The sequence below is a fragment of the Glycine soja genome, chromosome 4, assembly GCF_004193775.1.
Source record: "Glycine soja cultivar W05 chromosome 4, ASM419377v2, whole genome shotgun sequence".
NCBI lineage: Eukaryota > Viridiplantae > Streptophyta > Magnoliopsida > Fabales > Fabaceae > Glycine > Glycine soja.
Genome location: NC_041005.1, coordinates 46,410,287 through 46,432,783, shown reverse-complemented (window position 1 = coordinate 46,432,783; position 22,497 = coordinate 46,410,287). Strand labels below are relative to the sequence as shown.

The window sequence follows — 22,497 nt, the reverse complement described above, 5'->3', positions numbered from 1 at the left end:
AAATATATTAGTTTTTCTCATATGTAAAAATTAATTTAGGTATTTTAATTTTTGAAGAAATTAAATATGAAAACTCTATAAAAATTAACTGCATAAGTTATTTTTAATTTTTAATTTATTAAAGAATTTCAATTCATTTTATTTTCTCATTTTCTTCTCTTATAAATGTTCATAAAAAGAAGTTTATCCAATTAAAACCAAGTTATAATTGATCTAGTACGTTACCCAAACCAACTATTCAACCAATTTACTAGTTTATCAGTCTTTGGTCCAAGTTTAATAAGTATGAAATTTTTTATTATTATTTAAAGACATTAAGAATTACTTAAATATTAATTTAATCTGATATATAAATTTCAAAGATAAGTGTCACAAAATGAGAAAATACTTAATTAAGTAAAACAAAAATTCTACAAAGTTTCTCTGACTTTTCAAAACGATGATTCAAAATTATTACGTAGAAATGAGGTAGTATTTGATAGTTTTCCATTCAAATATGTATTTTTAATGCGCTTATCAACATCAGTAACATATTACATATGTCATTGTAGCCTATTCCATTTTTGCAAAACATTTTTCATACGAATTGAGTTAGATTAAATTTTTTTGATAAGTAGTCCTTTATGGCCCCACATTAATAACTTTGAATCTCATTATGATCTATTTTCAACAAAAGACGTGATATTTTTGAAATTCCAACGCCTTTAATGACATCTTCGAAACTTTTTATCATATCTTTTTCTTGGTGGAAAGCGAAGGAAAATGATATAATAATATCTTCATGAAAGTACAAAACTGCCATCAATGGTATCGACATAGACCTTCAAATATCTAATGGCTTGAAAGTAATTTCAAGGGATTTTTTTAAATTAATGGGCTGATATTTTCATCTTTACAAAATGCGGATTGAAATTTTGGGCATTGACGACGATGGATAGTGCCAGCGCATTAATTTGGTTTGGAGCACAAAAAGTACACACTAAGAATCAAAATCATAGAGTGAAAAAAAAAATTGAGATAAAACTGAATTAAAATGTAAAATATGAATTTCATCTTATTTTATTATTTTTTTTTCTGTTTTCCTTAAACTCAAACAAACAAACCCTTAAAGCTGGCTCCTTTATTAAAGTCATTTTTCATACTTAATTTTGCTTCCTCCAATATTAGAAAAGGAAATTTGTTTACAATTCTTATTCTCGTTGTTATTCCATTTTTGAACGTAATCAAATAAATATTTAATTACGTATTTTAAACTGCGTATGACTTTGATCTCTAAATTTTTAGTTACCTAATTTTATCCTTTTATTTTTTATATTAAGTAAAAAAAATGATCATTTTATTAATTTCTTCTATTTTTTATTCAAATTTTTGTTAACTTGATTCAATTAATTTGAGTTTTTTTTTTTATAAAAAAACAGTTATTAAATTCTTCTTTAATGTCAGCAAGACACTTTTTCCCTGTTCTTGAAACAGTAATTTTCCGGTTACTTGTGTAATGTTTTATTTTATTATAAAACAAAGATTTTCTAAGGCAGTTTTCATTCTTACCAGAAAATTTTGCCGGCTCAAAAACTTTCACATACAAAAAGAACAACACTACACGTGTTGTAAACATATTGAGTTCAAGAACAAACCCAAGTATTTAAATAAGAAACAACTTAAAAGCGTTAAATAAATTATTTAAAAATAGCATGCCGACACATTTTTTTCTTTTACGTTTACAATAAATAAAGTGTGTAAAAAAAAAAGGAATAATGTTGCTTGGACAATGTCATTACAACGACCCAAATAGGGACAGCACATGACGTGACGAAACAAGTGAGGTTGCAAAATACTGAACTGCACCGATTCAAGATAATTGACTGGGCATTATCAAAATTATAACGATTTATATTCTTTAATAAAAAAAATATTAAAGGTTTAAATTTTGATTAATTATTAAATATAAATAAATCAAAAGAATATATTCTCAACACCATAGAGTGAGAGCTAGTCACACTATCCACCACACCATATTACTGAACAAAATCTAACTCTGATATCATATTAAAGTGTAATAAAGACAACAAAAACATCCGAAAAATTCACTTAAAAACCAATTCATAAAGAAGAAATCTATCCAACTATACAAATACTTATCATATTCATTAACTCTTAACACACATGACAATCAGACAAAATTAGTCACAACTTTATTTCTTACCTACTTAATGTTTATATATATATATATAACTGACCGTAGCTATTACATGTGAATGTGAGGTGAGCTTGATAAGCAATAAGCAACCACTCCCTCGTATCTCACAGTAGTTGAAAAGCAAGGTACATGGGTTGGGTGAAGGGGTTCGTGGGGCACAGATGGGTGGTGTTTGTGTGCGCGATGTGGGACATGTCGTTTGCGGGGACATCTTACATGTTCGGGAGCATATCGCCGGTGATAAAGAGCAGCATGGGTTTCAACCAGAAGCAGGTGGCGTTCTTGAGCGTGGCTAAGGATTTGGGTGACAACGTTGGTCTTCTTGCTGGAAAAATCAGCCAGGCTTCCCCTGTTTGGGGGCTTATACTTGTCGGGGTCGTCCAGAATGTTGTTGGCTATGGCCTTGTTTGGCTCGTCGTCACTCACCAGTTCCCCGCTTTGCCTTTGTGGTTGGTAAGTTCAATTCAACAATCAAATGGGTTCTTTCTCTTTAACAGAGGAAATATATTGCCTCTCTACATCAAAACTAGTTACTGTAATTGGTAGATGGTGAACAATTTTGGATCATTTATATTGTGTCTCACAAATCTCTCTTGTCCTGTTTTCCAGAAACATAGGATTCTTTCCTCTGTTGACTTTTGCTGTAGTCCCTTCTATATCATTTTCTAAGGCCAAACGATTAAATAGGTGTGATTTTTTTCTGAAATGATGAATTTTAAATTAACACTTAGAAGGAAAATAACTTTTGAATTGAAAATCAGAACATGCATTGGGATCTTTTTATTTTTATTTAAATACGACTTTAAAATTACAAGAGTTTTTTATGACTTCGTAAAGGAAATATTTTTTTTATTTAAGTGATAAATTAATTTATGATTTTAATTATTTTTATAAGTAATTTTTTATTTTAATTATTTAAATAATTAATGTATGTTTTATTTTTTTAAATTTTATTTAATATTTTTATATTTTTTGTATTATTTTATTTAATATATTTTTTAATAATGTTAAAATTATTATTTATTTTGTAAATTAAAAAATAATGAAAAAATTAAATTTAAATAAAAATATTAAAATGTACTTTGTTTAATAAAAGTATTAAAATATTTTTAAATTTAATAAAAGTACTTTCTTTAAATAATTAAAATAAAAAAGTATTTACTAAAAAATTGAAATCCTAAATTAATTTATGAATTCAATAAAAAAAGAAATTTATTTTCTTTACGACTTTAAAGTCGTAAAAATCTTCATATTTTAAAAAAATGAAATCATAAAATTTTTTACTACTTCAGTGTAAAAAAAGATAATAGTCATAACAAATTAAGACTTTCAATTTAGAAGTACATTTGTTACAACTTATGTTTTTTCGGATATTAATTTAAAATTTACCTTCAAATGGTAAACTTTTTTTTAAAAAAACTAATCCCAAATAATGTTTTACTTCATAAATCAACATGTGAAACTCTAATAATTACTACTCATCTTCTTCCAGAGAAAGAAAAGGCTTATCTAATTAATTTCCAGCATTTATTATTTTGTAGCCAAAAAACTTGTTAATTAATTAAAGGTATTTCAAAAAAATAATAATACAACAAAAAAATAAAGAGAATCTTATACAAAAAACAAACAACTTTTTTTTAAAAAATCTTATAAAAAGACAGGAGAACCGCAGACACGTTTCATATGAAAAGGTTTTATTGGTAAGACTTGAGTGTTTGGATAAAACTTAAAAAAAGGAAGAATAAAATATGTTCTTTTGTGTTTATAAAATAAATTTTTTAATTTAATCTTCACTCAGTGTTACTGTTGTAACATTATGTTATCTATTAGAATTATAACATAGTAAGTACATATGAATTAAACTAAAAAAGAGTCATACCTATAGAGACAATAGTATATTCTTTTGTTCTTATATGTGACAATTACTTCCAATTCAGCCTCTATATATGCTTAGCATGACCAATCACAAGTTGAAATCCACTTCTCCTTGCTTGATTACTTGATGGGTTGTGCTGCGTGTTCTCACACTGGGAGAAACTTGAGCCCAATTCATGCTGGTAAAATTATGTGTTAACCAGGTGCTGATATGCATTGCAGCTATGCATTGTAATCTTTGTGGGACAAAACGGGTCAACATATTACAACACAGCAGCACTAGTTTCTTGCGTGCAAAGTTTCCCCGAGAGCAGAGGCCCCGTGGTGGGAATATTGAAGGGCTTCGTTGGCCTTAGCGGTGCAATTTGGACTCAGCTAATAGCCATGATCCAACTCCCTGACCAAGCCTCTCTCATTTTCATCATAGCAGTTGGACCTGCAATGGTTTCATTAACCTTCATGTTCATCATAAGACCAGTTGAGAGTTATCGACAATCAAGATCCTCCGATGGGACTGGTTTCACGTTTATCTACAGCATTTGCCTTCTCTTGGCTGCTTACTTGATGGGAGTTTTGTTGCTAGAAAACATGTTTGATTTGGACCAAAGCACCATCACATTGTTTGCAGTTATTTTGATCATTCTCATATTTCTTCCTATCATAGTTCCCATTCTCTTGGTTTTCTTCTCTGGACCCCAAAGTGCTGACCAAGAAGCCCTCTTGGAGCCACCAATGCTAGAAGCAACTAAGCCTAAGCACTTTGTTGGGGAGAGTAGTACTAGCACTACCAAAGTAACCAAGCACTTCGAAAACGAGAAGAATCCTTCGAAGCTAGAGGTGCTGCCTCTGTCAGAAGGGCCAAGGGATGTTTTTCAGTTTCAAGCTAGACTTTGGCAAGCTGTTACCAAAGCTGTGAAGAAGATCAAGCGAAAAAATGGGCCCCATAGAGGAGAGGATTTCACCTTGTCACAAGCAATGGCCAAGGCTGATTTTTGGGTCATGTTCTTCTCTCTTGTCATGGGCTGTGGATCGGGCTTGACAATCATAAATAACATGGGTCAGATTTGCCAATCATTGGGAGACAACAATGTCAATGTTTATGTCTCAGTTATCAGCATATCCAACTTCCTTGGTCGTGTTGGTGGTGGCTACTTCTCGGAGGTCATAGTAAGGTACAATCTCTACTCTTATTTAGAACTGTAGTGTATCTTCCAAGAATATACCTCATTTTAGCTCTTGAGACTTTAACTGCTAACTATTTTAGTTCTTTACAAAACCAATTTTTAGGTGATCTAAGTTCAACTAATTTTCATATGAAATATAATTGTGTGTTATCAATTCTTTCTCGTAAACTGACAAACTTGGATACATGTTATATAGAGATTAGCTGGAAGTCTGAAATCATAGATGTGGTGATATGAAACTACCTAATAATTTTTCCTATTTTTATCCCCTCAAAATTTGTAATTTTCTGAATTTATAATCTTAATAACAAATGATATATGAACACCTCTTAATTATAAACACTCATTTGACACCTCTTATTGCTCTTTTTCTTCCTATCGCATCATATCACCTATTATATTTGTTTATACTTGTTTTTCTTTTATTCATATCTACACTTCTCTCTTGAATCTCAATTCTTAGTGTTATAAAAATCTAAAATAGGGACTCAAGGGGGAATTTGGTAAAACTAGAGACTAAACTTAAATTTCATGGACTAAAGTGGGCATTACTTGTGTTTATGTTAGAATCTCCCACTTTGAAACTCATAATCACACGTGTGTCTTATTGCATGATTTTTCAAACAGGAATTTTGGGTACCCAAGACTTGCTGCATTGGCAGTGATTCAAGCAGGGATGTCTTTGGGACTTTGCTACTATGTCTTGGGTTTGGTTGGACAAGTTTACGTGGTGGCCATATCCAACGGTTTTGGCTATGGTGCCCACTGGTCAATTGCTTTAGCAGCAGCTTCAGAGCTATTTGGCTTAAAGAACTTTGGAACTCTCTACAATTTTCTCACTATGGCTAGCCCAGCAGGGTCTCTCTTTCTATCTGGATTTGTAGCAAGCACAATATACGACTATTACGCGGAGCAGCAAGCAAAGCACCAAATGCTCACTGGAAATAACAATGACTTGCTTCTTTGCGAGGGAAACATTTGCTTCTCCATAACATTTGGAATTTTAGCAGTAGTTTGCTTATGTGCAGCTTCTTTGAGCTTGATTGTTGCTCACAGAACAAGGAAGTTCTATGCACAGCTTTATGGAGAGTCTCGAACTTAAAGGGGAGCAAGCATAGGAAAACTTACATCAGTTACATGTTCCAGTTATTAAGGAAATCAATGGAGACTGGAGAGTCTCACTACGGTTTGAATATTGTGTTGAATTGTTGTGTGCATATACTCTGCCTCTCTTGTCTCTCTTTTGGGCTCTTCAGATTAATATTTGTTAGAGAAATGCTAGTAGTAAAAAAATTTAATACTTTTCTTCATATACTCCTTTTTTGTCAGGTGAAATTCATGTGTATTCTATTAGATATATGTTAGTTTTCATTCTTATTTCATAGGTCCTATTTACAAATTAGTAAGAATCACATGAATTTTAACTAATAAAAGAGGGTATCAGAAAGACAGTGCTAGAAAATTTGTTGCTAGCACTTCTCTGTTTGTAATATTTTTTTCATACCCCGTTCCCATGTTGATTTTACATGCTTGGGAATTATGTAATAGAATAATAGAACCGCTTGCTAGGGGGAAGGAAGACTTGTTATGAAACCAGTTTCCTATCGTATGTTATGTGTGTTCCCGTATATCTAAGGGCATTTGTTGCTTTGATCAGCTAGATATTCAGCTGTTGTTCAATAAGAATCATCATATTAGTGTAATGTTAAATCTACATTCAAATTTTTATGTTTATCCTTCCTTGGTTTCTTTTAGGAAAATACTACCATGGTATTGATAGCATGATGATGTACAACATTGTCGTACATTTTTTTATGTTATTTAACTATTAATTGATATAAATACTTTTTTTTATAATGACTAGGTCATTTTTTACCAAGTGAAATTAATTAGCATGTGAAGTATTTTTATTATTTTTTATTGACTTAAAAAGTAAAAAAAAAAAAAGTTTATAGAATTTGCACGTGTATTGAAATACTAATATTAGATACTTTCTTCTCAAGAAAGACTAAAAGATTAATCGGATAAATATAAAAATGATAGAAAATCATAGTTCAATAATGTAATAATTGAATTGATTTATGTATTAGTAAAATATAATTGAGAAGCTAAATAAAATGGAGAATCTAAAAAAGAAAATAGTAAAATATAATAGAATTTATTTAGACTATTTGTTATGGAAAACTCCATTAAGAGACTATATTAAAAAGCTTAAATCTTAGCAAATAACATTTTTTTATGTTATTTAACTATTAATTGATATAAATACTTTTTTTTATAATGACTAGGTCATTTTTTACCAAGTGAAATTAATTAGCATGTGAAGTATTTTCACTATTTTTTATTGACTTAAAAAGTAAAAAAAAAAAAAAGATTTATAGAATTTACACGTATATTGAAATACTAATATTAGATACTTTCTTCTCAAGAAAGACTAAAAGATTAATCAGATAAATATAAAAATGATAGAAAATCATAGTTCAATAATTTAATAATTGAATTGATTTATGTATTAGTAAAATATAATTGAGAAGCTAAATAAAATGGAGAATCTAAAAAAGAAAATAGTAAAATATAATAGAATTTATTTAGACTATTTGTTCTGGAAAACTCCATTAAAAGACTATATTAAAAAGCTTAAATCTTAGCAAATAACATTTTTTTATGTTATTTAACTATTAATTGATATAAATACTTTTTTTTATAATGACTAGGTCATTTTTTACCAAGTGAAATTAATTAGCATGTGAAGTATTTTCACTATTTTTTATTGACTTAAAAAGTAAAAAAAAAAAAAAAGATTTATAGAATTTACACGTATATTGAAATACTAATATTAGATACTTTCTTCTCAAGAAAGACTAAAAGATTAATCAGATAAATATAAAAATGATAGAAAATCATAGTTCAATAATTTAATAATTGAATTGATTTATGTATTAGTAAAATATAATTGAGAAGCTAAATAAAATGGAGAATCTAAAAAAGAAAATAGTAAAATATAATAGAATTTATTTAGACTATTTGTTCTGAAAAACTCCCTTAAAAGACTATATTAAAAAGCTTAAATCTTAGCAAATACGACCACAGTAGGAGTCGAACCCACGACCTTCTGATCCGAAGTCAGACGCGCTAATCCACTGCGCTATGCGGTCTTAGACGCTACAGTGTTTCTCTTATTGTTTTAGCTAACAAAAAATGTTATATTTTATTATATTTAGACAGTGTTCTTGCCATGTTAATATGCTAATTCTAAACAAATTATTATATTTTCAACTCACTCCATCCCATTATAATTATTGTTCTAAATTATTTCATAAGACAAAAAACTCAATAAATAAATAAAAAGAAATAATAATTTTTCAAATTTAGTCCATATCATTAATTCATTTTTTATAAGAAATTCATACACAATTTTGCTCTAATTGTAAGAAACTTCAAGAAATTTCAAAAAATTCACATTTTTATTTTTTTTATTTTCAATTCATTATAGTTTAATTATGGTATTGCTATGTATGAGATAAATATTATTTTTTATTACTAAAAAACAGTTTCTTGCATGCAGAAGATATCAATCTTATTTTTAAGAAACTCTCTCTGACATGTAGATTTACTCCAATAAAAAAGAAATTGTAAGAAACAGTTTTTTCACTAAAGAAATCCTTAAAAAAACTCACATTATGAAAGTTTAATTATGGAAGTTTTCTATATAAATTTTATGATTAAATTTTAGGATAAAATATATTTTTTGTCTTTTATAAATATCAAAATATGGTTTTCCACAAAATATGGTCCTTTTAAAAGATGGTTTTTTCGGGTTAAAAATGCAAAAAGTTTGCCACAAATTTTTGAACCCTTCTTAATTCTTTCCTAACCTTCTTGGTCTTCATCTTCTTTATCATTCGGTCATTCAAGTACATGTTCCTTGATTTTCTTCATGTGTGAAAGTGCTGCAATACTGTGTCCAGTTCATAGTTCTTTGTTCCCAACAATATCAAATTAACTTTTCTCACCCACAATCGCGTCTGTAGAAGTTAAATTTCATCTTCACAATCATTCTCTCCCAACCCTGGCCACGAATTTTCATAGTGCACGGAAGAACAATAATTTTTTAGATGAACCTAAATTGTTTTATTACTTTGCTTTTTACTGGGCTTAATCTCAAGTTAAAATAAACAAAACTGAGTCTTAGAATACCAGTATTTTCTTCTTAAACCATACATAATTTTTCTACACCCAACAATTTTTTGAAAATTCTAAAATTACCTCTATAAACTTCTTCTTCTATGTTTGTTGGTTTTTTTTCATACACCATTCTCGTATCCTTTTGGCTGAGCTCCTCCTTCTGTCTTGTGATTGATTTGGTCAAGGTGAACTGTTGCGATGGTCATTCGCAGTACGTGGTTGTCGTTTTGGTGCAACGGTGAAGGAGGTAAGTTTTTTTTGTCTGCAAGTTAGATCTGTGTCGTAATAAACATACGGATTGATAATCCATATGAAACTTACGGATTGTCAATCCGTATAATCTAAATATTTTTTTAAAAATTAAAAAAATATATTTTTAATGTTTTTTTATAAATTTAGTTATTCTTTTTATAATATTTGTGTAAATATTATTATATTAACTTCTTTATGCAAATGTATAAAATATGAAAATTTAAATAAAAATTTTCATATATATGCTTATCAATTTCAATGTAATATATTAGTATTGTTCACTCTCATCTTTTGCTTCTTGTGTCTGACTTTAAGCAACTCAACTAACAAATTCACGACTTCGTCTACATCAATAGCATCGAAGGTATGGAAGACACCTATAATGGACATATGTAATAAGGATGCCACAACATCGAGGATTATAGTCAGTTCTCCTATCGGTAGATGGAAACCAAAAGCATATAAAAGTCTCATGTTACCTGTCTCCAATAAACATATAATCAGAGAACTTAATCCTGTAATAGTTACTATGCCTTCAATCTTAGGTACATGCCTTTCAAATTTCTCTACCTTCCTCCCATGAGAAACCAACTTCAACTCGGTATGTTCCTGCAAATAATTAAAATTAATTAGTTCAAATAAAATGATAAATAATTATTCAAATATGATATAGTTAAACAAATAACTACCTCTCCTGCCCAAACTCAAACTCTGGCTGCCTCGTGATCAACATATGATGTCAACACTGATGTATCATGGGATTCGCCTGGGAAACCCTCTGAATTAGCACCTACATAACTAGTTCCTGAGGCTGCTCATGAACTTTGTTAGCAACATGATCCACATGGTCAACATCCTCAACAACAGCTGCAGCTGCTCATTGCTCATTGTCTATGTGCATATGTTGTGGGTCTTCGACGTTAAGGGGCTTCTTCCTCATCACCAACAACCTATCTACCTAAGGTTCTTCCTAAAAAACTCTACCTAAAGCCCGACGCAATCCTCTAATTCTAACCATAATCTACAAATTTGCACATTAATATCAAGTAATGTCATTGTTCAAATAATAGTTGACTTTCATATTTCAAAATAATTTTTTTTTTCATTCTATCACTCAAAAACTAACTATCAAATTAACTAAAAAATCTTCTACAATCCTATTGTATTATTAAATGTAGTATATTTTAACAAATGTAATAAAAAAAAATTAAATGATTAATCTAGCAAAATAAAAAATACATCATCAAAATCAAACTACAATTTTATTTTAAATATTTTATAAATTAAAATTTAATTATTCATAAATAAATATTTAATTATTTTATATATTCATAAATCAATGTTGAAATTCATTTTTTAAATTTTTATAGTTGAAATCACTAATTCTAGCAAACTAAAATGCATGATTAAAATCAAAGTACATTTTTTTTATTTCTAATAAATGATTACTTTATTATTTTATAAATGACTATTTTAAACCTCTTAAATATTTATAAATGAATGAAGATATTAATTTTCATATTTTTTAACTTCAAAACAATATTTATATAAATATTTAATACTTATACAAACATATTAATAAAAAAATTTCTTATACAATATTACCTATTTTTTTTAACTAAATTTTAAAATATATACATTATAAAAATTGTTAATTTTTGTTATTCAACTATTTTAAATATATAAAAGTATTAAAATAGTTATTTATAAACTAATTAAATAACAAAAAAATTTAAACATTAAATTTTAAATAATTTTTTTTATTAAATAAATAATTTATTAAATATAAAAATATATAAAATTAAAAAAATACGGATTGATAATCTATAGATCATACCAATCTGTATGCTTATACAAATTTCCTCATGTACCATACGAATTCATATGGTTTAATGCATGTTGATTATGACGGAGGGGAGAGACGGACTCTCGGCGCTGCAGGGAGGGAAAGAAGGCGTCAATGGTGTGGGTGATTGGTGTGGGAAGGGATGGTGTATTTGATTTTTAACTGAAGGATAATTTGGTCTTTTCACAACACTTGCTGGGTGTAGAAGAAGTTGTTGGTGCAGGAAGAATAACCCTAATATAGCAGCCCAAGTAAGTGCAACCTCATCTTACTAGACCCAAGCTTATTCCTTTGAAATTGTTGGGCCCAATAAACATTCAGCAAAGCCCCTTAATTACCTCAAATTGAAGATTAAAAATTGAACACAAACAAACGTGCACCAGAACAACAACAAGCAGCGAGAGAAAGAGGGATTTGGGACTCGTGGCTCGTGGGTGAGTGCAGAGAGTGAACAGATTGCCGCTTCGGGTTTCATGGCGGTGGACGGAAAGCGGCGATGGTGTCTCACGATGACAGAGGGCGACTTGCAATGCCCGCGAGTGGCCGTGTTACGGTTTAGGGATTCGCAGAGGTAAGGAATTCGTGTGGTGGTGTTACAATCTGAGATTCACGGTGGTGAATTGCTTGTTTCCTGCGCGAAAGGCTTCGCCGATTAACGGAAGGTTCGCGGATGGGTTTATTGGTGGATTTTGGTGATGGCACGCGTTATTGGTCCCGTAGCTATGCTTCTGGTGTGTGGGTTTGAGTGTCTATTGGCTTTGGTTTTATGACATTGAGTCTGGCTGTATTGGTGGGTGCAGACGGTACTGGGTTTGAGGTTAAGGTTCGTTTTGGGGGATGAGTTGCTATGAATCTATGATTTAGAGGGTTTGAAGAAGATTAAAAAGGTTAGGGTAGAGGGATTTATAAATTTGTGGATTTTTTTTTCTGTATTTATGGCGATTTTTACCTCTGAGAAATTACTCCTCTCATGACCCATGTTTGAACCAATAAACAAGTGACATGTTGAATTTATCTGGATTAAAAAGTAATGGATTTTAATTTTAAGATAGCAAAAAAAATTTATTAGTGGAACGAATTTGAAATATTTTGATATTCATAAGCATGAAAAATATATTTTAATTTGAGGTAAAATTTAATATAGATGGTTATTGAAAATATTATTTCATACACTAGATATGCTTTCTTGCCAGGGGAAAAATGAAAATCCTAATATCCATCTTTTTTCCCACGGAAATATGAATAGCATGCATATGACCATTCACAACTATTTTAATGGAATTTAAAGATTTGGTTTCCCACAAGAGATCACTTTTTCTGAGTACTTATATTCTGTGAGGACCATGTTCTGATGTTCGTTGAGGAACGACTTGCTATTGCTAAAAAGATGGTTATTATATTCGAATACTTTCAGTCTACTTGCTCAGTCACAATTATCTTGCGTGATACAACATTTGATATTCCTGTCTAATTCTATTGAGAAAAGAAAAATACCCTGATGAATTGGTTAAAGACAAACCGTTTCCTAATTGAGCATGCATAACCGATGGCACAAAAAGACAATTTTATATGAAAAACTGGTGTATCGGTTAAAGAAAAATCCGTTTGCGGAATCACCATGCATAGCTGATGGCACAAAAGACAATTTTACATGGAACACGGACATATGCTAAAGAATTGTTCTGTAAATTGATTAGCACATGAGAAAAATTCTATTCTTACTTAATATTTTTACAGCATTTTATAAATTGAGATAAAAATAGAAGAGAAAGCAATGTAAAATAAAATGAATGGCCTGATAAAAAAAATTGTTATAAAAAATGGTATGTATTTTGTAACACGACTTAAAATTTTACGGCCAAAAATATTTTTTTTTTGGAAGGTTCCATTCCACACACCCCAAAAATTGAAGATGAGAACACACAAGATATATCACATAAAATAGCGGAAGACAGAATTTACATTGTTCAACACTTTTGTCTATGTTAGGGAAGTACTTCAACAAATTGTTCATTATCTCAATCAAGTCATTAAGTGTAAACTTAAAAAAAATCCCAAGCAGTGTATCAATTATATCATCTTACGAACTCAAATAAATAACTTAAAGAGGTATAAAAGATGATGAAAAAATTCACTTATAAGAGACACTCATTACTATAAGTGATCACTCATACTTGTTCACTTAGACTTGAATGAGTCAAATTTTTACCAAACTCACTAAATATAGTTATAATGTGACTTTCTCTAAGAATAGATAAGTATGTGTTAATGACTTTTCACCTTTCCAAGGCTATTGAAATATGTTGTTCCCTTTTTCCATAGATGATTGTGAGATCTTCCATAGGCCAAAAAATAATTCCAAGAACATTGCATTTTATTATGCATTTGGAATCACTAATTGAAGGCACGGAAATTTAAATTATTATTCCTAGCATTTTCTCTGAATTTAAATTTAAATCACTAATTTAATCGAGGACACAAGTGGTTAAATAAATATTAAAAAATATCATATAAAGTTTGAGTCTTATCATAATCACCTCAAAAGTCAAACATACCATGAATTGTGATCGGTTGAGTGTATAAAAACCTTTATTCTATACAATGTGTAGCATTGTAGCAATTAAACTCAAAAGGAAAAAGAGAATTGCTCAATTGCAAGGTAAGTTTATTCAAGTAGCAGCCGAAGGGGGTGAAATAGAGATATGTCATAGAGGAGAAGATTCCTCCTTAATGGAAGCCATAGTGAAGACTTTTTAAAGGTTATATTCCTCTCACAAACACTGACTTTTATAACTACTGCAAGCATTGGTCAAATCAGATTTATATATCATCAAAATATAATGATACTTACAGATAAATATATGTAAGTATATGTAGTTTAGTCATGTTCAGCATTTGCAACTTTCATGTTTATTTCTTCAAGATCATCATAAGGTGTCAACTAATTTAGGAATATATTTGAAATTCTTGTAGTTAAATTCGAACTGAGGACTTGGAGCTTAAGAATTACTCCAAACCATCAAGTCTCCCAGGAAACTGGCTTGTAGTTAGTCCTTTCTCTTACATATGTTTTGCTTACTCCTGATTTGTGCTGCATGCTAAAAGAAAAATAGTTTATTCAATGCCATTGACATTGGAGTTCAGTAAATAGGGTGACCGAACAATTATTCTAGCTTCAGTTTTTATTATTTGGCTTGAAGAATTATATTTTATTTTCACAATTTTCTGGCACTTGTTTGTCCTGATGATTCTGTATTATTCTCATGTGTCATTGCTAGCAGTATATATGGTTGAAGGGGTATTCACTTATTTTTAAAAAGCTACATAAGCTATTCCCTGCTTATGAGGATATTGTTAGGAGTTAGGAAACTGCAACATGGAAAGTTTTATTATTGTCTAAAACTCTAAGAGTTTATGCCGAACTTTATGAAAAGTGTTAGTTTTAAGGTTCTAGGAGAAAAGGGTTCTCACAATTCATTTGCTATATCTGTGCATGTGCGTCTCTAGAATTTCTTTATTTTCACCATATGTATAAATCTCTGCTGAGAATTGAATGACAAAGCATAAAGTTAAAGAATTACTGCTAAGCTTCAAATAAACTCAATGACAAGACCAACCTTTTCTTGGTTAAATAATAACTTAAGATGATTTTTTATTTGAGAAGGAATCATGTCAAGTCTCAGGTAATGATTAGAAGACAAAGACCATGTTAGTTAATAGGATATAATCAGGTTTCCAGCTTTTCATTGTGATCTATAAAAATTGATGGAATGCGAATGCTGGCAAACCACTTAAGAAGGTCATATATATAGTTTAGAAAATACAAGTAACAATGTTAAAGGGTCTTTTGTTTGTGAACAGGCATCATAAGAAAGCACCATTGGATTTACCTTGAGCAATGTTTTGTAATTGCTTGTTCATAATTCTTCGTTTGCTATCATGCAAACTGAGCATTTACTATGAATTTGAATGCCGTAGGATCTATGAAAAATGCATCAAAATTCCATCAACGAAAATTAACAGCATTATTTTTTTGTGAGATTCTTGGCATATCAGGTAGCCTCCAATTATGGAAGAAAATCCCCTGTAAAGTTGAATAGTGTACAACAAAGTCCTCAGAATCCAATCGTCTATAGCAGGTACTTTAACACGTGTGCATATCTATATTTGTGCTCAAAAAGACTAATAAATAAGGAAGTATCAATATGTGCAGGAATGGAAAACCAGATTATGATTATTTGTGTGTGTGTATATATATATATATATATATATATATATATTAGAGTGGTAAAAGAGGTAGAACTGTATTAAGTAACATGAAAGTTACCCTCATTATTTCAACAAATACCATCTCACCTGGATTAACTGCAATCTGAAAGAGTTAGAAAAACAAACTCCAGCAAACAATATTGTCTGGATGAAAATTAACTGAATATACTGCATCATTTCTTCTCCACTGAAAAATGCTCCTTCAATGGTACTAATCCATGATACATTTGATACAGGGGGGAAATTGTTAATATTTCTATAATGTCTCATATAGGGTGTAGAAAGAGAAAAGGAAAAAGAAAATATAAGGATAGTCTATTAATCTATTAATAAAAGCATTAATTTTTCGGATATTCTATTAAAATAAAAATATCTTTAATTGACCTTACCATATACAAGAAATTTAATCCTACAAAAATTACTTTACTAATTAGTTTCATTGAAGCATCCTTTCACAAAACAACACAACGTTTCAAAGACACAACTTGATAGATATCTGGCCCTACACACATGGTAATAGCATAAAAGGTTTTAAACTTTTAATATCCATTTACAATATGTAAAAAAAAAAAAATTACCATAAGACTAATGTTGGGTAATAGTAATACTACTAATAATTACCTTGTTTGGTCAAGGTAACGTTAGTATTACCACAGTCAAAATCTTAATAAGATTTTTTTCATATCTTATTAGTTTTTTTTAACTGTAGCTTTATTATTATTATTATTATACTATCAGGTAAAAGCAATTTTTTTTTTGCCTTGTTTAAAAAAATTTCAGAGGTGAACGAGAAACACTATAAAAACCTCTCACCATGATGGCCTAAACATGCACCGCACAGACTAAGCTTTGAAACTCTGATCGGAGCCCAATTCCTCTCAACTCTTAAAGCCACCGTTTTTCCAAATTATTCAGAAAAAAAAAAAAAACACAGAGAGTTTTCTCAACTCAATTTCCCGCTACGCTTCATTCGTGTGTCTTCCTTCAGGTGAGGCCTTTTTACTTTTTTTTTTTTGCTTTTCTATTTTATCTGAATCAATGTGGTTTTGGATTGTGTGATTGTGTTTTTGGTTTTCGATTGTTGGTGTCTACAGAGGTAGTAGTTGATTCCATTCGGAAAATAATAATGTTGAAGGGATTTCTGTGTTTCTTGGACGGTTTTTTGTTTATTTGATTTTTTTTTTTGTAACCGTAACGGAACCTCCAATGTGGTCTGTCGAGACCGCGACGGTGCGGTGTTGCAACCCATTACTGTGGACAAGTTGAAACTTTGAATTTTACGTGATTGAAAGTCTTCAAAATTTTGAATTTTTTTTTTCTGTTTTCATTGTTGGTTCTGGTTTGTTCATTTGAAGGTTCTGCATGTGCGATTTTTTGCCCCTTTTGTAGGTGAGAGTTTTAGGGCTTGTTTGATTTTTTTTTTCTTTCAAAAAATTGTTTAATGTTTTCAAAATTCAATTGCACAAGGTTGCTTGTGGAGGGTGGTGCAAGGCACAAAGTAGGGTGTGGGATTGAAGGATAGGTTGAACAAGATGAAAATTGGAAATGAAGATGAGAAAACATTTCTGTTTTGCTTTTTCAAAACAACTTGCCTTGGAAACAATTTTCAAAACTAGATTGATTTTAGATGAGAAATTGATTATGGAGTAGAATGGAATTGTTTTAGAAAAATAGTTTCTGTAAGCTAGAGGTTAAAAGAGAATCATATAGACTCTTAAATTCTGAATTTAGTTTTTAATTTCCTCTTTTTGTTGTTAATTGTGGTTGATTGTTAAAGATGTTCATTTGAAGAGCTACATGAGCGAGAATTTACTTTTAAGAGATATAAAGAAGCATGCTTTGTTTTTTTGCCCTATTATTGAAAGGAGTGACTGAAAGTAGAAACTGCAGTTTGGCATTTGCGCATTTTGATTATGTCATGGTTCCTTTTCCCCTTTGCAATTCCCTTTTCCATGATCAGCAAGGGTTTGGTTATTCCCTGATTGTGGTTGGTGAAGGTTGCAGGGGACTGAATTTGGAAATGTATTGGAAATCTAATGTCATGATATTGTCATCCTTCTTTAATTCTTTTGGAAATCCAGTACTCAAATATGTTCACTGAATTTGTAGTTATCTGATTGTTTAGGAATTAGGTAAAATGTATGGAATTAATGGCTTGTAATAAGCATTGGAAAGAATTTTGTTATCTGTTAACCGTTATTCTGTTAATTTGTTAAGATTTCATTATGTTGTTATCGGCATGTTTTTTCTTTCCTTTGTTGCTAATGTAGTTATGTCATTTTGGACTATTTACAGGGTTTATCGGGCTTCTGTAATTGAAGGAATCATCTTTATTGTGCATGTGGAGTTGTCGGGTTTTGGGTGTCAATATTTATTGTCGGGTCCTTCCTCCTTGTTGGTATCACCCTGATGTATACTTCTAAGGAAGGAAATAAACAAGAGTAATTAGTGACATTTGCAGAAACATACTGGCTAGCATGGAATTTAATAAAGATGGTGCCTTAAGGGCTAAAAAACTTGCTGAGAAGATGCTTTTACAGAGGGAATTTGGAGGGGCAAGAATACTCGCAAAGAAGGCTCTAGAATTATATCCCAATCTTGATGGTCTTCCTCAATTTCTAGCAACTATTGAGGTGTATATCTCTTCCGAAGATAGAGTTAATGGAGAACTTGATTGGTACAGGATCCTTGGTGTGCAACCTTTGGCCGATGAAGAAACTATTCGAAGACAATACAGGAAACTGGCTCTTACTCTGCATCCTGATAAAAATAGATCCGTAGGTGCAGATGGGGCATTTAGCCTTATCTCACAGGCTTGGAGTTTATTATCTGATAAAGCCAAGAGAATCACCTATGACCAAAAGTGCAATTTATGGCGTAATGGAAATCCTGGTGGGAAACCTTCTATGCCAGCCAGTCAGAATGGTTCGCATAGTAACATCTTTAATCCTGTGTTGTTGAAACCCACATTTTGGACCTTTTGCAGTTTCTGCAAGACAAATTTTGAGTACCATAATGTTTATGTTAACAGCAATCTTGTCTGTACCTGCTGTCATAAGCCATTTTTGGCTTCCGAGACATTGCCTCCACCTGGATACAGAAATGTTTCATCCACTCAGATGAAGCAACATAACTTCAACTCAATGAGAATGGAAAGAAATTATCATTTTTCAGGAAGGACGCCTATGTCTGCTGTCAATTCATCACTTGGGTCAGGTCCTTTCTCTATGCCTGATGGTATTTCCCGTGTTCCAGCATCAGCTTCTAGTGCTGCAGAAGCTCCTGGTGTTTTTAGGATGTCATCTGAGAATTTGAAGAGAAGGCATGAAGATTCAGCAACTTTCTTGAGGGAGGATGCCCATTTTGGGAATGCTCATGCTGTTGATAGAACTGGTGCTGGTTCAGCTTTTCAGTCCTCTCGTTTTGGTTCAAATTCTATTATGAAAGGAGATAGGCCAAGGAAAAACAGGCCCACTGATGAACATAAAGTTGGTAGTGATAGAAGAGATATGGAAAACAAAACAGCATCTCAAAATGAAGGAATAAACTTGGCAAATGAATTTGGATCAGGAAGGGTTAATGCTGCAGGAAATCACAAACGCACTGGTGTTAGGGACAGATCACAGCATCAAATAAAGAACATATTGGTGGAAAAGGCTCGGAAGGAGATTGTTAAAAAGCTTGATGAATGGAAAGCTTCTTCTGCATCAAATAATTTAGACAAGTCAAAGAATACTGACACAGAAATCAGAGAGAAGGGCAAAGAAAGGGAAGGAAATGTTGTAAAACCTGGTGCACAAGTTGTTGATTCTGAGACCGTCAACAAGAAGTGTTTCTCTGCTGATCTAGAGCCAGAGCTGCCTGGTTCTCTCTCAATGAATGTTCCAGACCCAGATTTCCATGATTTTGATGGAGACCGTACTGAAAATGCTTTTGGTGAGAACCAGGTATGGGCTGCATATGATAATGATGATGGCATGCCGCGTTACTATTGCTTAATCCATGATGTAATCTCAAAGAATCCTTTGAATATGAGGATTAGCTGGTTGAATGCCAAAAGCAATGATGAATTGGCCCCAATAGAGTGGGTCAGTTCTGGCTTTCCCAAGACCAGCGGAGATTTCAGAATAGGAAAGCGTGTATCCTATAGCACTCTTAATTCCTTCTCCCACAGGGTTAAGTGGACAAAAGGTTCAAGAGGGGTTGTCCATATATATCCGAAGAAAGGTGACGTATGGGCTTTGTATCGGAACTGGTCCCTTGACTGGAATAAATTTACTGAAGATGAAATCATACAGAAATATGACATGGTGGAGGTGCTTGAAGACTACTGTGAAGAGAAAGGTGTGAATATTGCCCCACTTGTTAAGGTTTCAGGTTTCAAGACAGTATTCCGCCAGAATGCCGATCTAAGAAAGGTCAAGAATATTTCAAAGGCGGAGATGTTTCGTTTCTCCCACCAGGTACCTTCACACTGGCTTACTGGTGTAGAGGGTCACAATGCTCCGAAAGGTTGCTTGGAGCTTGATCCTGCTGCTACTCCGATGGAACTTCTTCAGGTGTTAGCCGAGGATCTGGAGCAAGTAATTCTAATGACAACTGAAAAATCTGTGGAAGATGAATTGAAGCACAAAGAGAATTCCAGGGAGGAGGGTTTGATCAAGATGTGCCAGACAACTAAGGACGAAGGTTCTGATGAAGGGTTGGGAGAGAAGAAAAGGAAGTCTGAGAGCTGCCTGACAACTAAAAAAGAAGGTTCTGATGAAGGGTTGGGAGAGAAGGAAAGGAAGTCTGAGAGCTGCCTGACAACTAAGGAAGAACGTTCTGATGAAGAATTGGGAGAGAAGGAAAGGAAACCCAAGATCTTGTTTGTATATAAGCGGAGACGTCTAGGGGAAAAGAGAGCCGTGAAGTGTTAAGTAATGTTAATTGTTAATGACTGGAAGAGATTCTGTGTTCCATTTAGCCAGAGATAGCAGATTTAATTAGTCAACAAAACTATAGTTTACAGTGGCCAATTCAAACATAAATTAGAACAGTTTTTTGTTGTTTTTGCTGTATGTTGGCGGGGTTACAGTTTTGCATTTAGTATTACCTTTGCCCTCAGGACTTTATTTCAGTTGTATCTATGCAACTCTCTGAAATGCCAATGTGCAGCTAGTTATTAGTTTCTGCAAGTCAATAAACTTCATTATAATTCAGTTCACCTCTTTCGACTGGAAACATTTATCTCTATTTTTCGGATTCATTCTTTCGACTGAAAAATCTTGTATTGACCTTATAGCTATACAGCTGGTCAAATTGTACACCAGCTGCAATTTTTTTTTCTCATGCCTCAAGGATCAAAGCATACATAATTTTCAAGTTCCTCATGAATTAAGTTCTTCTAACAAATTAAAACAAGTCTTAAACCTTTACAATACTAGTAAACAGTAATACATTCAGTTTTTTAATAATACAAAAAAAAAAAAAAAACTCATGTTATGTTAAGATTCTATTTAAACTGGATTTTTTTTTTCCATTTTAGGAAGCTGCATCCTCCTCTTAGCACTAGCCCGTTATGAAGTTGTTAGAAAGAGAGAGAGCTTGAGATTGAGATAGGGACTTTTTGTTATCTGATTACATGGTTAAATTATTGTTCATGCACCCACCATTAAATTGTTCTATACTTATAATTCCACCACATTTTAAAATGACTTTCTATAGCTAAAAGGTATATAAGCTTTTCTCTTTCAAAATCTTAAAAGTAAGTTTTCATTTACTAATGGTTATTAAATTTTGTTAAATTGAAGATACTATTTTAAGAATTTATATAGATTATAGGAACTTGTTCAATTATGTTATACATCAAATAGTTTCGTGTCTATGTAAGTTTTTAAATTAGTCACTTTCTTTAGTATGTTAACGGAGTCTGAATGGTGATTAACATACAAGAGTTATGAAATTTTTTAAAAATATAAAGACTTCACAAAATTTTAAATTATAAAAATCTCATTATAAAATGAGTGAATTTGTAATAATTTATAATCATTTTGTGACTTGATTCAATGTCATTATGCTTTTATATTCTAAATAAAATTGATATTATATTTTACAACACATGGTTTAGTTTGATAACAAGTAATTTGATGTTGAAAAATTATAATGGTTTGCCTAACTTTTTGTTAGACTATTGTTAAGCATACCAATGTCGTTACAAATTTTACAAATGAGATTGTTTGGACAGGGACTTGAGTTACTCAGTTTCTCCATATAAAAGTAAACAATTGAATAGATATATAAAAAAGATTTGATTGAAATTTCATGGGTTTAATGAAAGAAAGGTAAATAGCGTAAAAGTCGTAAACATGTAAAATTAAGAAAATGATTTAATTAATTCAAGAAAAACATAGAATTGGATTTGATCATTCATGTCTTCAGTATCTAAATGAAGTTAATACATATGAATTATTTTTTAACATTTCTGATGACACATTAGATCAACCCGAATCGATTCCTCGCATTCGAGAATCCTATTAATATTTATCAAATATCGATTCCTTGCATATTTAATAATATTCCAGCATTACAATCATAATCTCGTGCAAATAGCAATCAAAACGTTATGCTCTATTCTTAGCAACGTAATGTAAAGAGTGAATTCATTTAGTTCAAATTTTAAGAGTACTTTCTAGTCCAACTTAAAATCC

The 22,497-nt window shown here is 31.3% G+C and overlaps 2 protein-coding genes and 1 non-coding gene across 3 annotated transcripts; 2 read left to right on the top strand and 1 right to left on the bottom strand.

Moving 5' to 3' along the window:
- Positions 1–2,240: 2,240 nt before the first annotated feature.
- LOC114409952 (protein NUCLEAR FUSION DEFECTIVE 4-like) lies at positions 2,241–6,990 on the top strand. The gene is made up of 3 exons (XM_028373643.1): positions 2,241–2,650; positions 4,295–5,244; positions 5,884–6,990. The coding sequence occupies exons 1-3, from the start codon at positions 2,327–2,329 to the stop codon at positions 6,356–6,358; spliced, it is 1,749 nt and encodes a 582-aa protein (XP_028229444.1). The 5' UTR covers positions 2,241–2,326; the 3' UTR covers positions 6,359–6,990.
- A 1,347-nt stretch (positions 6,991–8,337) lies between these two features.
- Positions 8,338–8,411, bottom strand: TRNAR-UCG. The gene has a single exon. It is a non-coding gene; the product is annotated as a tRNA-Arg (tRNA).
- An 8,190-nt stretch (positions 8,412–16,601) lies between these two features.
- LOC114409951 lies at positions 16,602–21,014 on the top strand. The gene is made up of 2 exons (XM_028373642.1): positions 16,602–16,796; positions 18,104–21,014. Exon 2 carries the CDS (start codon positions 18,286–18,288, stop codon positions 20,725–20,727), a length of 2,442 nt encoding a protein of 813 aa, XP_028229443.1. The 5' UTR covers positions 16,602–16,796; positions 18,104–18,285; the 3' UTR covers positions 20,728–21,014.
- The last annotated feature ends 1,483 nt before the right edge of the window (positions 21,015–22,497 follow it).